Genomic DNA, 17,541 nt, shown 5'->3' with positions numbered 1-17,541 from the left:
TTAGTTTAAAAACTACTGCTTTAGCCTGCAAAAGGGAAGGCTAAGTGTTCATGTGGTTTCATATCTGGGCAGGGAACAAATGGTGAAGCAAACAACATTAAAATACTACGTTGGTAACTCTGTATGTGAAAAAAGTCAGGCCAGTTTCAGAGCGAAACACAACATTTTTATAACTAATATATTTGGTAACCAAATAATAGAAACATGAAAATGCAGAAGGGTGGTACTTGCGTACTGAAGACTTACCTGAGGATCGTTGGTTGACAGATTGTACCAAATAATAGAAGCCCATGCGTTGGGTAGTTGGCTGACATTGGAAATCATCACCACAGGCAAAGAGCTGGTCTGATGGAAAGAATGAATGCGGTATGTAAATGCAGCGGAGGAAAGTGTTAGCGCTGTGTTATGCTTTGTTTTTTTCGCCCCCTCTTCCTTCCTGAAGTGTACACTTCTGTCCAGAACTTCTGAAAATCTTGGGTCTGCTTATGGTTACCGCTGAAGGCAGCACCTAGGATAGACGGACCTGTGGTCCAGCCCAACACGGCGGCGGTTCTATAAGCTGCTAGAAAATGTTTTTTATTCTTGCCCTAGAAAATCTGGCTGGAATACTCACTTCCAGATTTATAGTCAATCCATACAGGCAGACCTGTGTTTCAAAGCTGATGGAGTGCAGTTCCTCTGTCACCATGTGAGGGCCCTGAGGAAGTAAGCAGGTTATAAAACTGTGAATGCAGTTGGCATTTAACACTGTTTTAGTCATCTGACTGCTGAGATAACACAACTTTGAAAGAAAACATGTAGCAAATATATAAGCAGAACAGGAAAAGAGGGAAGTGAAGGAAATAAATTATTTGTTTTATTTTGGCATTAAGTTAGTCCAGAAGTCTAGTGGATGTTCTTTTCTGATGAACCTAAAAACCCCTTGACATTGTTAAAGCAATGCTTTTACACTTTTAACTTTTGCTTTTAACTTCTTCTAAAATGATGCTTTAAAACACAGATTCATACGCAAAAATTCACATTCTTTTTTGTGACTCATAAAGATTGTCTCAACTTTTCCTGAAGTTTCTTTACTGACTGACAATTCCAGTTTAAACAGAGATGTCAAGCTTCCAGGAGAAACAAACCGGAAATAAAACAAAAAGCCACAGTTTTAATGACATGTAGACCCTCATCTGGGATCACAGGTTTGTTTTAAACATACTTAGACAGTACTAGTTGAAGGAGTAGAGGCCTAATTAATTAATCCATAGTAAATCTGGTATTAAAAAAACCCCAAGCTTTTCTTGGATGAAAAGAAAAAATATCTGTCATAGTTGATTAAGGTTTGTAGTACAAGTCTTTTGTTTTGATTACAAACCAGCATGGCTCTGTAAAGATGCATATCTCTGCCCCTTGGGAAAGAGATCTTTTGAAATACATTTCCACCCCCAGAAGTTAAAATATAAATATATATTTGTCCTTTCCCCATTTCTTGTTGTGGTTTTCCCCTCTCCATCACATATTTGTGTTGCCAGACTTAAAAAAAATAAAATCCCAATAAAAAATCTGAGATCAAAATGCTTCCATTTACTGAAATACTCTGCTGTCAGCCAATGTAAAATAAAACCGTTCCTTGGGAAAGTGCCTTGTGGCCTTATCTTTCCCATGGAGCCCCTCCTGCAGCACAGGTACAGGCTGCTGCAATAAAAGGTACTGTATAAATGAGAGACCGAGACCACAGGAGATCCTCAGGCATCTGAATAATAATCTGCCTTGCAAAGGGAAAATCCAGCTTAGAGCTGAAGGCTTTTACATGAAACATCCATCAAATGAGCTCAAATATCTTCATACAGGTAGAATCAATCCAGCTCAACCTGTATTGTGGGCACAAAGTTGAAAAGTGTTGGTGAAACTCCCCTTTCCACTCCTCTGCATTCTGATTTTGCAAAATCTTCATTTTTTCTTATAGAAAGACCATCTAGGCAAACAGCCATATCTATGTGAAAGGACAAATAATCTCAAATACAGAGCTTCCACATTTTTTTTATGAGGCAACTCATATTTAACAACTACAATCTCCACTTACTAAAATCCTATAACAAACCAAGTTTTGAAATTACTATGGTTGCTGTTAATAGCATGAACACATTGTGGCTGGTTTTTTTAATCATGACTTCCCAGCCTGATTTGACCAAGGAGAGGCTGTTTGAGGAAATCAGTTAGCAGTGAACCATGTCGCTGCTCAGCTGCCCTAATGGTCCACAGCCCTATGTTTTTATAGATATAAAAGCACAATATGTGAAAGGGGGAGTAAAATGCTACCAAAAGCAGAGTGCCAACATTTTTACACCTACGTTTTTGCATTTGCTTGTCTCCATGCAAATGACTCTGCAAGTGGCAAAGTAACAGGGAGGGGAGCCTTGAGTTTCAGTCTTGCTAATCAGGTTGCAAGTTACTCCGTGCAGAAAACCGAGTGAAGCGTGCACAAGTACCTTCTGCTTTAGGTGTTTGGTTAAAATTCCCCATGCTGATCGCACCCTTGCTTTGTACTTCAATACTACTTGTAGTAACTTTTGTGTTTGTATAACTCTTATCTATTTGGGCAGTGATACGAGTGATTTTATTGGTTTTGAAATCTTTTTTTGAAATTTGTCAATAAAACTTTACCCTCAGTACTTTACCCTTCTACTGTGACAAAAAAAAGTTATACTGGTGTGGAGACACCTTAAACCAGTACAGGCCGTTTCGTTTCCTGTGTCAGTAGGTGGCGTTCATAGAAGCTTCTTAGGGCTGCAGTTACCTTGGGAGACACTAATTATTCTGGTAGTGTTGGCAGAGACGGCTTCAGTCAGAGATTCATCTGCAGGTTTTTGCTGTTCAATAGCAAGGTCAGATGCGCAGCGACGGTCCCCGGCCACCCTCGGGTCTGGGTGTGCTCGTGCCTTTGCCCCCCTGCCTGCCACCTCCAGCTGCTGGATGCGATGTGGTTCTCTGTCCCCCTCGTGCCGGCGATGCCGAGGGTGGGGGCACGAGGGCAGGGGCTTTCTGGCCTGTGATTCGGGTTCTTGTCTGGGGCAGACAGTGGACTTGGGGTTTGCAGGGAGCCGGAGCTGAGCAGGGGGCTGTAGGGTAGAGCTGTGCGGGTGCCGAGGAAGGGGAAGGGGTGAGAAGCTGGGCAGGGGGGGAGCACGGGGCGGTGGTGTGGACGTGCAGGGTGCTGGGGGACACACAGGGGCAGAAGGAGCGCTCTGCGGTGCAGGGCCACGGCGTTGGGGTGTGGGTTAGCCCCAACGCCAACACTTCTGATCTCTGGCCTCCGTTAAAGCAAGAACGTGCGGGTTTAGGCTCCTCTGCTAGGAAGCACGCCCTTGCAATAGCGTTCCACCTCGTCTGCCAGGCGGCACGTGGATGTGTCTGAAATCTGGGTGCTGCCAAGCACCGGCTGGTTTTAGGGCTGGGGTGCCACAGTGCAGTGCCAGCGCCAGAGGGGAGCCCCCCGCCGGTGCGGGGGCGCTGGTCACCCCGGCACATGCGGTCCTGGCTGAGGCACACAAACTTCTCCGATGCGAATCTAATTTTACCCTTACTTCAGCTGTGAACTTGGTCAATGGAATATGCATTTAAAGAACCGTTCCTCTAGGAAACGTTGCTTCAACAAAAACCTCAAAAAGCTTGGGTTTTTTTCAAAATGTAAATTACCAAATAGGCAGCCTTACAGAGGAATGTATATACTCAGATTATTACTTCCTACCTTCTGCTGTAACTTTTTAAATATAGAAATGCGAACTACGTAATTAAAAGTTCTATGAGTAGTTCTGAAAAGTTCTCATCATACTTACTCTTGTAAGATGATTGGGTCTTATTATAAGGAAAATATATATTTCAAAATTTAACAACTTATGGTTGCTCTTTGATTTAAATAAAATCTAATCTAAAATACTTGGGAGAGTAATAAAAAATAACATAAAATAAATGCACAAACCTCATTTCCTTTGCTTCCAGCACTTGATTTCATTTCTTTGGGTTGCTGTATAAAGCAAAACAATATTTATGTGCCAAAGGAACTATAGACAGAAGTACATATAAAGAACATAGTTTGTAACTGTGATGCTCTTACGATAAAGTTCTATTTACAGTACACAAATACTCTGTAATGAAGGCTTTGACACTATGCCTTGAAAAGTCTATTCAGTGAATAGTCTTTTGATATTTTTAAAGAATTTTTAAGAAACTAAGTTAATGTAACAAAGCATTATTTAGGGTGTTTGTGAAGCATGTAATCCAAACAAGCACTAAAGACCACCGATCTCTACCTCTTTTTGCAAAACTGCACTGATGTACTGCATCCGTGGTTAAGCCAAAAAAACCAAACCCCACCATAGGTGAAGGAGTCTAGTCAGAAAGCATGACTCCCTGGGATATGAGAGAAGTTACAGAAGCGGTACTCTAGTCTCCCAAAAGACAGTTACTGCAGGCATTCATTTCAACCAGATCTAAAGCATTGGTGGTGGTGGTGGTTGGGTTTTGGTGTTTTAGTTGGTTGGTTGGTTTGTTGGGAGATTTGGTTGGTTGGGTTTTTTTAATAAAACTCAGTTTCTGAGAAGCTGTGTAATTCACCATGATTAATCTTTTCCTTTTCTGGCATTAATTAGGAATTGCTTTGTTGTTTCTTTGAAAACATACAGTCTTATTTTAGGTAATAAAGTATGGAATGGGATAAAGAGGTTATAGGAGTAAACTTTCTGTACAAGGAATGAGAAAATGAGTGTAGGCTTGACAGTAATGCAGTTGTCCCTGCATAAAGAATTGTTTATCTCTTTATCAGAGGTACATGACAAGGACAAAAGCAGTCAAACTTACCAAATGTCGAAATTCTACTGACAGGCTTCCGTTTGCGGATTCATCCATGTTCATTGCTTTCACGTGTGTTCCGCACAGAACGAATCTACGATTACTACGGGAGGACATTACACTTACGTACTCAGATAAAGTCATGTGGGATAATTTAAGAAATATGATCTTTTATTTTCTTACCTCACAGTTGAAACATTCCTAAAATAGAAGAGGGGCAGGGGAGAGAAAACAGATTGTGAATCAGTAGATATGTAAGCCGTAACTTGTACTGAGAAACCTATCTTGAGTTGGTAGATTTTGCCTTCTCAGAGTTGATTTGTGTTACCAATACAACTGCAATGTTTTAACTAAAGAACCCACATTTGTACTGTCCAGTTAAACTTCTGCACCTGGCTAGATGCAAGCAGTATGCTTAATCTAGCTTGTTCCCTGCCACTGGAATGAAAATGGTATGGAAGTGGGTATGGAAATGTTCAAAACCCACCTGGGCATGACGGTGCAGCCTGCTCTGGGTGACGCTGCTTTGGCAGGGGGTGGACCAGATGGGCTCCAGAGGTCCCTTCAACCCCGACCAGTCTTGACTCTGTACTCAAAGCTGCAGTATTAACTGCCTGCACGCCTGTCTTCTGGGACAATACAAGACTGCGTATAGCTTGTGATAGCTTGCGGTGTACTGGGAGACCATGTGCACAGCAGCAGACTGGACAGGACACAGCTTTTGAAAGAATCAATCCTGGCCTGTTTCTTGCTCCTTCCTCACCGAGTGTTTTCCTTCCTTATTTTGGGCCAAATGTCTGTGTGGGCAAGGTGGGTTTTAGGGGCCTGCAGAAGCACAACAGCCAGAAGAAGGGAGGTAGCTCGTACCTGTGGCTGAGGATGGGGGGTGGCGAGGACTTGAATCACCTTTGCTGATTTTGAAATCATACCTTGTCAGCAAGCCTTCAGCCCCATGTCTTATCACACTAGGGTGCCCTGACCTATTCGTGACCAAGATTGCTCTACAGCACTGGGTATTGCTCAGAATAATACACCTTGCGAAGAGAAGACGCATCAACTCAAATAGAAATACAGCAGGCAGCGTTAACACTGTTTTCACAAACGTATTACAGACAGGCTTTGAGATCCTTTTTGCTCAGGAAATAACAATCAGCCTGGGGATCCTGTTCATTTGGGATCACTGTAAGAAATAATGGGAACACAAAGGAGAACCAAACACCTTAGAAAGGAGGAGTTTATGCAGCAGCCTTAATTTCAGGCAGGGGTAAAATTCTGTAAACTACCATAGTTACTAATTACAGCACGGCCTTTTCAAGCACAAGCTTTGTGTACTACTTGGAGCAGCTGCATTGAAGGTACTGGGCCTATTAACATAAGCAAAGATAAGTGGTATTTCAAAGCTATCCCATCTCAAACTATTGAAAGTATTTCAAACTATCCCATGAATGCAATACAGTTTGATTTAAAGTTTTTGTGTGATGCTGCTGTTTCAGGATGATGAATTTTATCAAAGTCTTGAAACAAATCTTAAAGGGACTTCTTACCTCTAATTTGAAAACATCAATTAGGCATAACAGATTTAAAAAAAACATTGGCAGAGAAATCTTCCACATCAAAAAAAGAAAAGCATTACCCTGATGTTTTAACTGCGGGTTGTGTTTTTTTCTCTCTTTAGAGCAACTTCTAAATCAGATAGGGTAGCAATTGAAAAACCTGACTTGTCTCTGTAGTGGGAGAGAAAATATCTTCACTGTAAAGTTTCTTACTTGTCAATAGTTGCTTTCACTCTGATCTGATAGTTCAGCTCTGGCAATTTAATTAGCAACCTTCAAAACAGAAAATATAAAAGTGAGTATTAACAGAATACATTTATCACCAGAAAATATTAGAGACCAGTAGCTCCACACTAAAGTATCTGAAATGATTATAATCTGAAAACAGATTAGGCATCTAGGATTGTATCATGATTTACAGGGCCGTATACTCAGAAAGAGGAGCTGGGCTGTTCCAGTGGTAGGTGTTTCACCCTCCCTGCAAGTATGTAGAAAAGTTAGAATGTGTTTGAGGGAATGGCTAGAGAGGCAACAAAGAAGTAATAATTAAGATATGGATTTGTATAATCTGTGATTGCACTGTAGATGTGCAGATGTACTTTCCTTCCATGTACCCTTTCCACACATCCCAGCCCTCTATGCATTCTTTATGCTGCAAGGTGGAAACGAGATGAGAGTTCCTCTCCAATCTCTGCTCTTTTCACAACTGGGCAAGGAGCTAGTGGGAAAGAAATAACTTGTCATTGATTCACCAGAGCCCCCCAAAATGCAGAAGTGACTCTTTCCTAAATGCAAAAGTGGCTCTGAGTAGTCTGATGTTGGCTTGTACAATGTAGATCATTACTTGCTCAGTTTGCAAAGTCATTAAAACAGGAATTCAATGCATACAGAACCCTAAAGGTCCTGCCTTTCAGTCACAATCTGCCTTTCTTCCTCACACTGATTTACTCTTTATTGCCACTTACTGTGACAGACTCTATGGCCTTTATACCCCCATTCCAGAAAATCTCTCAGGAGTCAAAAGGATCTCTGACACAAGTTGGTCTGCTGTGCTTTCTCAATTTTCCCAGGATAAAATGCAGCACACAAATGAAGGAGTTTGTGTTGGATTCTTTGTGTCCTTTCCTTACCTTAATTTAACAGTGAACTGTATTAACGTTTTAAGAACCATTGGCCTCTGGGGATGTGTTGGCATGCAGGGCTGCCTTTCAACCACGAATGAACTGTGTGGAAGGAAGTGAAACAAACAGATTGTTAGGAATATACATAAACAGCTATATTAGGGGGGTAAAAAAAGTGCTGGTATCTCTTAGAGACTTATTTCTCCACAGATGAGGTGGGAGGTATGTATTCCATCTCCCAGTTCTCAAAATGATCCAGTGGTCTTAGGTGAACTGTTCCCATAACAAACAGATATTTGGAATACATTAAGAACCAAACCAAAGAAAATTCCATAGTCTTAAAATACCAGGTCTATATGATATAAAGTCTGAAAGACCAAGGGTTTTATCAGAACCATAAAAGAGAGTATGAAAATACATTGATCCTGGCTCCAATGAAATTAAACTATCATTTTATCTTTTTTCATTTTTCATAAAAAAACAATTGATAATTTTTTGCTTTCAAATAGTCACTTGTGGTATATCTCTAGTATAGCCAGTACAAAAGGCAAAAGGATTGATGATAATAATATTTTATCTATTAATAGAAGAGTGAAATGGGTGGGAAGAATGTCTTTGTGGAGAAGAGGAAAGACAAGGAACAAATTAGCACCTGCCACTTTACTTAAAAAAAAAAAACCAACACAAAAAAACCCCAAACACCCCCCCCCCAAAACAACAACCCTCCCCAAAATAAATAAATAAAACCCCACAAAAAAACCCGAAGACTTTTCTCAGCAGTACATACATAACTCCTACTGAAATAAGTGGATTTTATGTGTTTGCTTAGAGTCAGGACTTAGTCACAAACCCTTAACTGCCACACACTAGGAGCTGCCTGGCACCTTCAGCTTCTAGGAGTTTTGATGACAGCTGTACATACTTTTTATATTGGAAACTCTGTCTTTAAGATCCTCAGAGAATCAAACTTTTTTCATTTTTTTTTTCTTCTTAACAATATGGTCTCATTGTTACCAATAAATTTGTGCCACTTCAGGTAAATTTATATACGTTGACAATGGCTTACGCACTTCCGAAAAAGGTTGTAGAGCAGAAAGTTGACTTTTTCCAGCAGCTGAGGTCTCTGCACTGGGATCGGGTCCCCGTCATAAGTCAGTCTGGTCAACAGTTCATCCAGTTTCTCTAGTTGCCTTCTAACTTGAAAAAGACTCTCTGCCAACAGCGTAAAACTACAGCAAGACAAAAGATCAGTTTGCAATCTTGCATCTAAACCACTTCTTGGAACACAATGGCTACTGAAGTTCTTGCTTGGGGAAATCAGAATTGGTACCGCCTGGTGCTTTCAATCTTTATCCAAACTCATGTCCATTCACCTTTTGTTTACATGAGTGTATAAATACATCAGGCAAATTACCTACTTTATTTTCAAAGATAAATATTTCTGCTACAGGCCTCATCAACAGCAATGCAATGCTGTCTGTGATAATTTGGAAGAAATAATACATGGTCCTGATGTTTTACATGCAAGGCACTTGTGCCAATTTTAATTCTTTCCTATAGCTCAGTAGATTTGCAAAATGTATTCTTTAAAAGGATAATATTTATCTAAAACGAGCAAGTTACCAAGACTGACAAAGTATAAAACAATAAGGAAAATAAAATCCAAACACACATGCTAACCGTTTAATAGGGTATGTGTATATAAAATCACACTTTTAAGCTATTTTTAACAACTTCATTGGAAAAAACCAACGACATACAAAAAAGGCAAAAAATACTTTTTTTCTTCAAAACTAAAAAGGTTATTGGTTGTGTTTCTTTTTTTTCTTCTTATTTTTCACTTCGCCTTTTCCAGAAGAGAAGTTTGATGGGAGACAAATGACCAGGACATTGACATTCTCTGGCTATGTTACCTTTTTAAATATAATGCTATTTTCTTTTTATTTGCAATCACCTTTATCGTTGTCACCACAAGATTACTGCCATTCAATTCTTGCATAGTTTGAATTCTGGAGGAGTGACGTACCTAGTGAGTCAAAGCATAAAGTGTCTACCCAGCTCCTGCCTAGACAAAACTCCCACTGTCCTCAGTGACAAACAGCCACCACGGTTCTTACTCAAGCAAAACTCCCGAGAGGGTATGCATCATGTATCTGGAACAACTGTCAAACCAAAAAATGAGCAACAACCACAGCTCAGGCTCAGCAGTTCACTGTAACGTTATTAATTCCGAATAGCAAACATTGCCCACCAAAACAAATTGTATTTTTAGTTATTTACTTGCTTAGCTGCTAATTAATTTGCTGCTGTTGCAAGGTAGCAAGGCAACTAATCTAAAGGAATGATCATCTCATGTGCAGCAGACTTCCTGTGGTTTTCAGTGGAAACACAAGCTCAAGGCAAGCTTACCAGTTCTGGAGCTGATCAAGCCCACCATGGAGAGGCCCCCCAATGCAGGCAATCTGCTGCCGTCTCTTCCAGTCTAGCAGCTCTTCAGTCAGCATGTTGCTCATAAGCATATCGATTTCATGAATCACACGCCCTATTTTACTGAGTACTTCCTGTAAAATAGGAAAGGTGTCATAAACTGACCACAGGGAACAGCCACAAAATTCAGCAATTATCAGAAAGTGCCAGTTAGGTATCTTTTTTTCCCAATTGTTTTGAAAGTAAATGTATTTAGTCCCTACCATTTTGGCCTCTTTAACTCAGAGGTGACTGGATTCATCCCTTGAAAGTAATCCTGAATCTCTATGAACTCTTCCTTGGTAAAACTTGGGGGTTTTTTTGGGGGGTAGAGAGGTGGGAGGGAGGATGGTTGCATTCTTTGTGGGCATAACACCTCCAAGATGTTGACACTTGCAAGCACCATCAAGGTCAAAAAGTTCTCCTTCTGTTTTGCATCATATCCAGTGCATTGGGTTTTTGCTTGCTCGCTTTTAACCATAAAAACTACACGGACTCAAACAAATTGCCTAAATGTATTGTTTTCTGTGCCAGTAAAGAAGTGACCTGGGGAATCTTTGTCATATTTACAAGTCTCTGTTGCTGCACGGAGCAAGGTACCGTTGGTAGGTTGTTGGGGTTGGTATATTTTCTTTGCAAATATTAATTACATTTACTTTCAGTACTTCTTATTTACTTTAAAAGCTACAGATTGCCAGCTAAGTTATCCATTTGGCACAGTACATAAGAGGTCCTGTGAATTGACACCCTCACCTCACTTCTAAGGTGTGCAGAACCGTAACCTTGATTGAGCCATTACTTAACTGCTAGTCAGAATCACCCATGCCCACCCAAACCTTTCGTGGATTTTTCCTATGTTATTTGTCTGTTCTTCTGGGAGGAGAATTTTAAAAGGCACACATAAGCGTTTGAGTGCTTGGTGTGGGAATGAGGGGAGAAAGCAAACAAACCACAAATGACAAAACATGTCACTAACCTTTCTCTTGAAGTCTAAAGTATTGAGCATCACCTGCAAGGCCAACATTTCCTGTTTAATGAGGGCGCTGTTTTTGTCGCTCTGCTCTGCAGGGGATGAAAAAAAAGTCAGTATAAATGTGTTTGTGGGTGCATGTGCGTGTTTATAAGGGGAAGAGGGGGAAAACCATGACCAGACTGCAGCATGAATTTGTGAAAACATAAACTGCAGGCATCAGCAGATTATGTAATTTCATTTGCATGGACTAACTTTAGTACAAGTTTAAGATAAGGTTTTATGACTCCACTCTTTAGATGTGCATATGGAACAAGAAAACATAGAAAACATATGGATGATACCTAGAAATATACAAACTCCTTACTCATGTGCATATTCACGTGTTATATGCATCTGCTCAGATCACCGATTGATCTGTATACTAGTGAAACGTGCGTGTGGTGTCAGTAGCTAGACGAAAGCTTTTTTGACTTGATGCGAATTACACGTCTGGCTGGGGGAGTGGAGGTTAGGCATTTGAAACAGAGATAGTGTTCCTCACTGTGGGGATTTCAGCAGCCAGGAGTACTGATTACTGGGTATTTCCCCTGCTCCGTAACTTTTTTCCTTCTCTGGATCACACGTTAGTTTCAAGCTTCCCTAAGCTTGCCCCATGCTCTTTCATATGCAGCAATTCCCCTGCCCTCACCTCCCCCCACCTATTGCTCTTCTTGCATCTTTCATGCTACCTTCAAAAAAGAAATTGGTGCCAACCTTGTCTCTGCTAAGCTCTGGATTGACATTTTCCCATTACGTTAGGGTAGACATTTCAATAGAGGCAGACAGCCCCAGCAATTGCTTACACACACGTTGTAAGGCACTGTACGTCAGCTGTGCTGGTGTAGAGCATTTGTGTACACTGAAATGTTAAGCCCTGAAAGTAATTGATATAAGCTTGTGTTAATTTGCAAGTGGGGCAGGCTTCAATCATCTGCATGATCAGTAATTATGATTGGCCTGACTAACAACCGTGGCATCTTGATGTCTTCCAGTTGCCTGGCCATATCCAGCCTTAAACATAAGGATTGGCACGTTTAAGAACTTGAATATTTCAAATCCAGTATCTTTGCTTGTTCAAAGGGAGATAATATGAAGATACCCGAGCAGACACAAGTGGACCTCAGTTTCTTTTCTGAAAGAGATCATGCAAGGACTGCTGCCACGTGCAGATCTCAGCCATCGTAGGCTGGCCGAACATGCATTCAGGGCGCTTACCAGCTGGCTATTGCCACTGTGGTCACAAAAGAACAGAAAGCCAAGTTAGAGGCTAAAACCTCAGTTTTGCATAACTGCTCTGAGAAATAAGAGGCTCTTCCACATCCTGTCAAGGAAGGGCCAAGTCAAAGGCCAAGAAATAAAAAATAGGTTCCTTTAAAAATGTACTATTTTTCATGCCATTATGTAGCTTATCTATAGAAAATAACTATACTTGCTTGACAAGATTCTCTTAACCCCAAAAGAGTCATTATGTTCCAAGACTATAACTTCATATAGACTAAAAATCCATTTTTATCTTTATATATATTAACTGGCTAATGCACAAAACCCCCTGAATCCTGGGGTCTAGTTGCGGAATGAGCCATTTCCTAGAGAATCTAAAAAATGTAAGAACTCTTACCTAAGCTTTGTATTGTTTTATACCTGAAGTCAAATTCCTCTTGCAAGTCTTCTAAGTATTTAACATCTTGGTCAGTCATCTTTCCCAGGGAAAAGAAAGCAAAATTATTTGTGCGTTCACAGGGACATAAAAAGGAATTTGTTTTGTAATGGATAAATACATAATGTAGTATTTTCTTTTCCTACCATCTGAAAATCTTTAAGCCATTCTGGGAACTCCGGTTTAATATCTTGTAAACTTTGAAAAGGCAACTGAATTATAAATGCACATTTGTAACTACAGGTTTGTTTTGCTTGTTCAGAAAACCAACTATTGTTCTCTCTCCCACAGTCAAACAGTAGTTGATACAGCTAAACCACTCTGTGTTTTCTAGTTCAGTGACAAAGTGGAAAGTAGGAATTATTACATTTAGCCTGAGCTAAACTGAAATTATTATGCCAATAATGTAACTTTCTTCTTGGAACTTTAAAGCAGGGCAAATGGATACTTTTGCATTGACTTCAATGGAAATGGGAATGGGGTGTGCAAAGCAAAGAAAGGTGGAGCCAGAGGCAGGAGCTGAGCTCAGAGACTTTATTTAATTACTTAAGAATTCAAGTAAAGAAATGAAAGATTTTTGCTGTTTTAGCTTTTTTGCAAGAGTTTGTTCTCCTGCATACTGCAGAAAGTCTAGAAGGTGTTTTCTAGTAACCAAACAATAATTCAAAAAAAGACACATCAAAAGAAGGAAAATAAAACTGCAGGAGATCATTTGTTTCACTTCGAAGGTCTGTTTCTGTGCTGTTTATAGGAAGACTCGATTCTGCCAACCACTCATAAACAATCCTTTTTAGTTCCCTGGGATGTGCATGTTAAGCATTTGAAAACACAAAAACTTGTTTGCTAAATTAGGACATGCAGAATTAGCCATTTTGGTTTACTCTTTATTTTGGAGACTAAACTTTTAAATTATATGTTTAAGGTATGAAATTACATACACAAGGAGCTGGCTGATTTCTGTGTTCAACTTAATTACCTACTAAAAACCCCCTTGTATCTAGAAATTGTTCTCATTTTCACTGGCCTTTCAGGGATAGCTGTGGTTCCCCATGCAGGCAGAAGGAGCAGCATGGTAGGCTGCTAGGTTGCAGCTTTGCCTGCTTGTGCTCTGCAACTCTCATAACTTTATACATAGGTAGAGATCTAGTATCACATTCTTCTAAAACTAGCTTTATCCTTCCAAGGATTTCATCTCTCCAACCATTCTTCACCACGTAGGGAGACACTGATGAGAGGATGATACTAGGACCTCTTTCCAGTATACCAGAACTATTGCTCTTGAACGGCATATGGGCAGATATTTCAAATACAGCTTCTAAACTGAGGCTGCTGCAAAGCTGGGAGTGGGATAGCAAAAAGGCTGCAGGTAATCTGAATCCTTATCCTGCCTTGACCTGAATGGGCAGGTATTCTCTGACTGAGCTTTCAAGGTCTCTGTGGGACACTGCTACAGGTTTGCCTCTGCCCTGCAATGGTATGGGAAACTCCTGGAGAATTGTTACCATCAGTTCCCAATGTTCTTCTACCCTCATGTCTCCAAAACATAATTATGTCACACAGCCTTCAGTTTTACAAAGATCTTGGTATGTGACTCAGAGGTCACGAAGGCCAGCTACTAAAAGAGGTGAAGTTGCAGAAATGCATTTACTGAACCCCACGTCTTTTTAGAGACAGTGGTTTATGTTCTTACTGCACTTGGTGGTCTGCCTTCAAGTTGCGTAGGGATGAGTGCGACAGCTTTAAAACAGGTAGCTTGCACACTGAACCCAGAGCAGCTGTAAAAACCTGAGGATCCAGGTATGTCCTGAGTAGTTAGTCTGGGCTGAGATTCTTAGAATAGTGGAAAATGGGTGGCAGAGCTTGTTAGCAAAAGTTTTTGTGCTACCTAGCTTAAAGATAGTTCAGGTATGTCTGTACGGAAATCACTGCTGTGTAAAAAGCAAACAGGACCAAAAAAAAACCCAACCCAAAATACCTGAGCGCTGTTCTTGATGGCTGACACTTTGTGTTCTACATTTCTTTGTCGTTCTGAAACCGTGGAGTTCTGCAGAGACTTTTCCAGTGGGCCCTGGAACACATTGAACATATAATGAACGGATGAGTAATAACAGGTGATAGCAACTGTACTGCAAGTTCTAGCATAGAGAGGGAATTCAGAATCTGGTCCTCTACCAGCTGGAGACTGATGTAAACAGACAAATATGTTTAGTTCCACAGAAAATAAAAACATGCTCCTTTAACTTTGAAATCCAAAAGGTGAAAAGGTTTGGGTATAATGCAAACAGTAAATATCCAGTAAATTATAGAGACTGAGATACAGATTATTAGATTTTTGAAAAAGACCCATGTCACAACACCCTGTAAGAGTAAGTATTATATCCATATGTGATTAAAAAGGACACATTTGACTTAAAAATTGTATCTGGATTTTAACTATGTAACAATTTCCCCAAAATAGGTTTTATATGTAATTTTATATTTTCTTTCTTCAAAGAACACAAAAACCCTGTCAACGCCTTTTCCACATATCAGATGGAATGTGTTTTGCATTACATAATTGATGTGCATTAATGCATTGCATAATTTACAATATACACATCTGTTTTGCAAAGAATAATCTCTTTAAAGCCTTTCCCACAGATTAAAGTCTCAGAAGATTAGCTGTGACACAGAAGTCCACTTATAGCAATGTTTGCAGCAGTAGAGCCACTAACGAAGTACAAACATGAGTTTTAAAGGGTAATGTTTGGTAACCCCTAGAGCACACAAATCACTCTAGTGGAATGAAAGGGCAGGATTTGGTCCTAAGAGCATGTGAGCAGATTAACATGGAACAGATTAATGCAATGTAATTCATTACCTGTACAGGCATGCTAGCTGCAGCCAATATTCTTCTTTCTTCTCTTAAACAGTTTGAGATGATCACTGCTATATGCATGGGATTACCATGATATTTGCCCTGTAAGCAGAAGTCAATACAACTCTTAAAAATTCAGAATTCAGGGTGTCCCTCTGGAAATCACCATGTGCTTCAGTGTCTATGAGCTAGAGCTTGGTGTGGGTGGAAAAGACTCCCCTACCGTTCTTGAACTTTGTTGGTGCTAGTTCAGCCTTGCAGTGGAGCATCAGTTAGTGCCATTGCCATAAAATATTCTTAACAGTGTTCTACGGAGATTATAAAGATACAACTCTGAGATGTGCACCATGTGAAGATCAAATTGCTCCACTGCTAACGCAGCTGTTTTGAAAGGGCTTTCCTGTCAGCCCATTCTGGGCACGATTTTATCATGTCTTCCATTTGAAATAGGATGTCACTGTTAGCACGTAGCACTTCTGCCAACCAAAAGTTGTAAGCATATCAATACAGTAATGATGTGAGCAGAAAAGCTTCTTCAGCATAAAGCCAGAAGACAAATCTTAATGTCTCTGAACAATTTTTCTCCTTCAATAAATAATGTGCCTAAGATGAAGGAAGATGCAACTCCTGTCCCAAATCAAAGAACCAAAAAATATCTTATGTTTTTACACCAGCATAAATAAGGCACAGAACTGCTGATGTGTGAGTGAGGACTGGGTCAATTTCAGCTCATAGTGGTTTGTGCTGTATTTATCAAATTGGAATCATTGAGGACTCTCAAGCAGCTTCTTTCATGGTCACATATTTGTTCAGTGTTTCTCAACATCCTTCATGCCTTTTATGCAGTATTCACATACCATTCATTCAGATGGCCTGTATTCAATGCTCATAACGTTTTCAACCATTCACTAGAATTAATCCAGTTAATTTCTTTTCCTCCATGGTTTCCAGTTCTGGACTCGTTATATTTTCCTCTTTCTGATTAATTTTTATTCTCATCACATTTTGCTGCCACTCAGAACTTCATTTATTCTTGCTTTCTCTGAATGTGGCACAGCAAGTTTATATATACTTAAATTGATGCTGTGTTTCCCTTTGATATCTCATACCAATTGTTGTATTAGAAACAGGGTGGGAACACATCTGATAGAAATGTTAACACACTGCTTCTATATGCCAACTACTATGACAGTAAACATATATTTCTAACACTTTTTACTAGACAGACAAAACTCAATCGTTTCCTGGGTGCTTTTGCATGAAATCCAAGTAACGTGAAAGACTTTTCCAGAATATGTTTTTACTTCAATTACAAGGTAAAGAAACAGTGTATTAAAAATGTTAATTGTAATTATGGAGAATTGGTATTAAATACCGTGCTGTTGCTTATACTGTGGCTCTGCGTTGAGGCTAAGGTGAAAGACATAGGACTCTTAAAACTAAATAACTGATGTACAGAACATTCCCTTCTAGAGCAGCTGTGACTGCCATGGCATTGCTAGCAACGAAACTAAGCTTTCTAATGTTTCTAGGGTTTCTGAAGTCTTCTCAGGACAAATAAAGTACATGCCCCATAGTGCAGCCAGTGCACAGCCAAAGCAGCCCCAGTGCTGGGCATCCTTTGAGCGCTTTAAATGCAGCACAGGGTGGTGCTTAACTCCAGCAATCATCTGTATCACCCTGAGGAACAGGCGTTATGGGCTAGACTGTGATTTTAGGAGGTTGTCTGGAAAAAAAAGAAGTGGTGAGTAGCACTACCCCAGGACATGCTATGTCTCAGATGAAACACTAAGCACTGCAGATTTCCATGGCAAACAGTGCCAAAGATCTGCCATCACTCGTTTCTCCCTGCCAGCTTCTTGGGTCTAAGGGTAATAACTGTTCTCACTGCACACTTCCTTCAGCACAACTGAACTTCAGCTCCAGGAATATATCCCTGGTCCCCTTTACTGAGCATATTCCCAAGAAGTCTCTGCGTAGTGTCAGGATGGAACTTTGGGAAGGGAATACAGGACTGTGGGACATGGCTATGATCTTCCTGC

General features: G+C 40.2%; 1 protein-coding gene across 6 annotated transcripts in view; it reads right to left on the bottom strand.

Moving 5' to 3' along the window:
* STAT4 (signal transducer and activator of transcription 4) overlaps nt 1–17,541 on the bottom strand; it is a 44,167-nt gene that overhangs the window by 10,705 nt on the left and 15,921 nt on the right. For 4 of the 6 annotated variants that reach the window (XM_055718503.1, XM_055718501.1, XM_055718505.1 and 1 more), the window contains exons 4-16: nt 15,503–15,601; nt 14,618–14,710; nt 12,604–12,682; nt 10,950–11,035; nt 9,917–10,068; nt 8,578–8,736; nt 7,517–7,609; nt 6,600–6,659; nt 5,017–5,034; nt 4,843–4,936; nt 3,965–4,009; nt 614–697; nt 247–345 (exon numbers count right to left, since the gene is read on the bottom strand). In XM_055718503.1, the coding sequence (XP_055574478.1) occupies nt 247–345; nt 614–697; nt 3,965–4,009; nt 4,843–4,936; nt 5,017–5,034; nt 6,600–6,659; nt 7,517–7,609; nt 8,578–8,736; nt 9,917–10,068; nt 10,950–11,035; nt 12,604–12,682; nt 14,618–14,710; nt 15,503–15,601 (1,161 nt within the window). Of the gene's footprint in view, nt 1–246; nt 346–613; nt 698–3,964; nt 4,010–4,842; nt 4,955–5,016; nt 5,035–6,599; nt 6,660–7,516; nt 7,610–8,577; nt 8,737–9,916; nt 10,069–10,949; nt 11,084–11,138; nt 12,148–12,603; nt 12,683–14,617; nt 14,711–15,502; nt 15,602–17,541 lie in introns of those variants that run through there. The other 2 variants (XM_055718502.1, XM_055718506.1) reach the window with 2 other exon arrangements.

The sequence above is a fragment of the Falco cherrug genome, chromosome 8, assembly GCF_023634085.1.
Source record: "Falco cherrug isolate bFalChe1 chromosome 8, bFalChe1.pri, whole genome shotgun sequence".
Classification (NCBI taxonomy): domain Eukaryota; kingdom Metazoa; phylum Chordata; class Aves; order Falconiformes; family Falconidae; genus Falco; species Falco cherrug.
The sequence above is the reverse complement of the archived record's forward strand: the minus strand, read 5'-3'. Positions and strand labels throughout refer to the sequence as shown.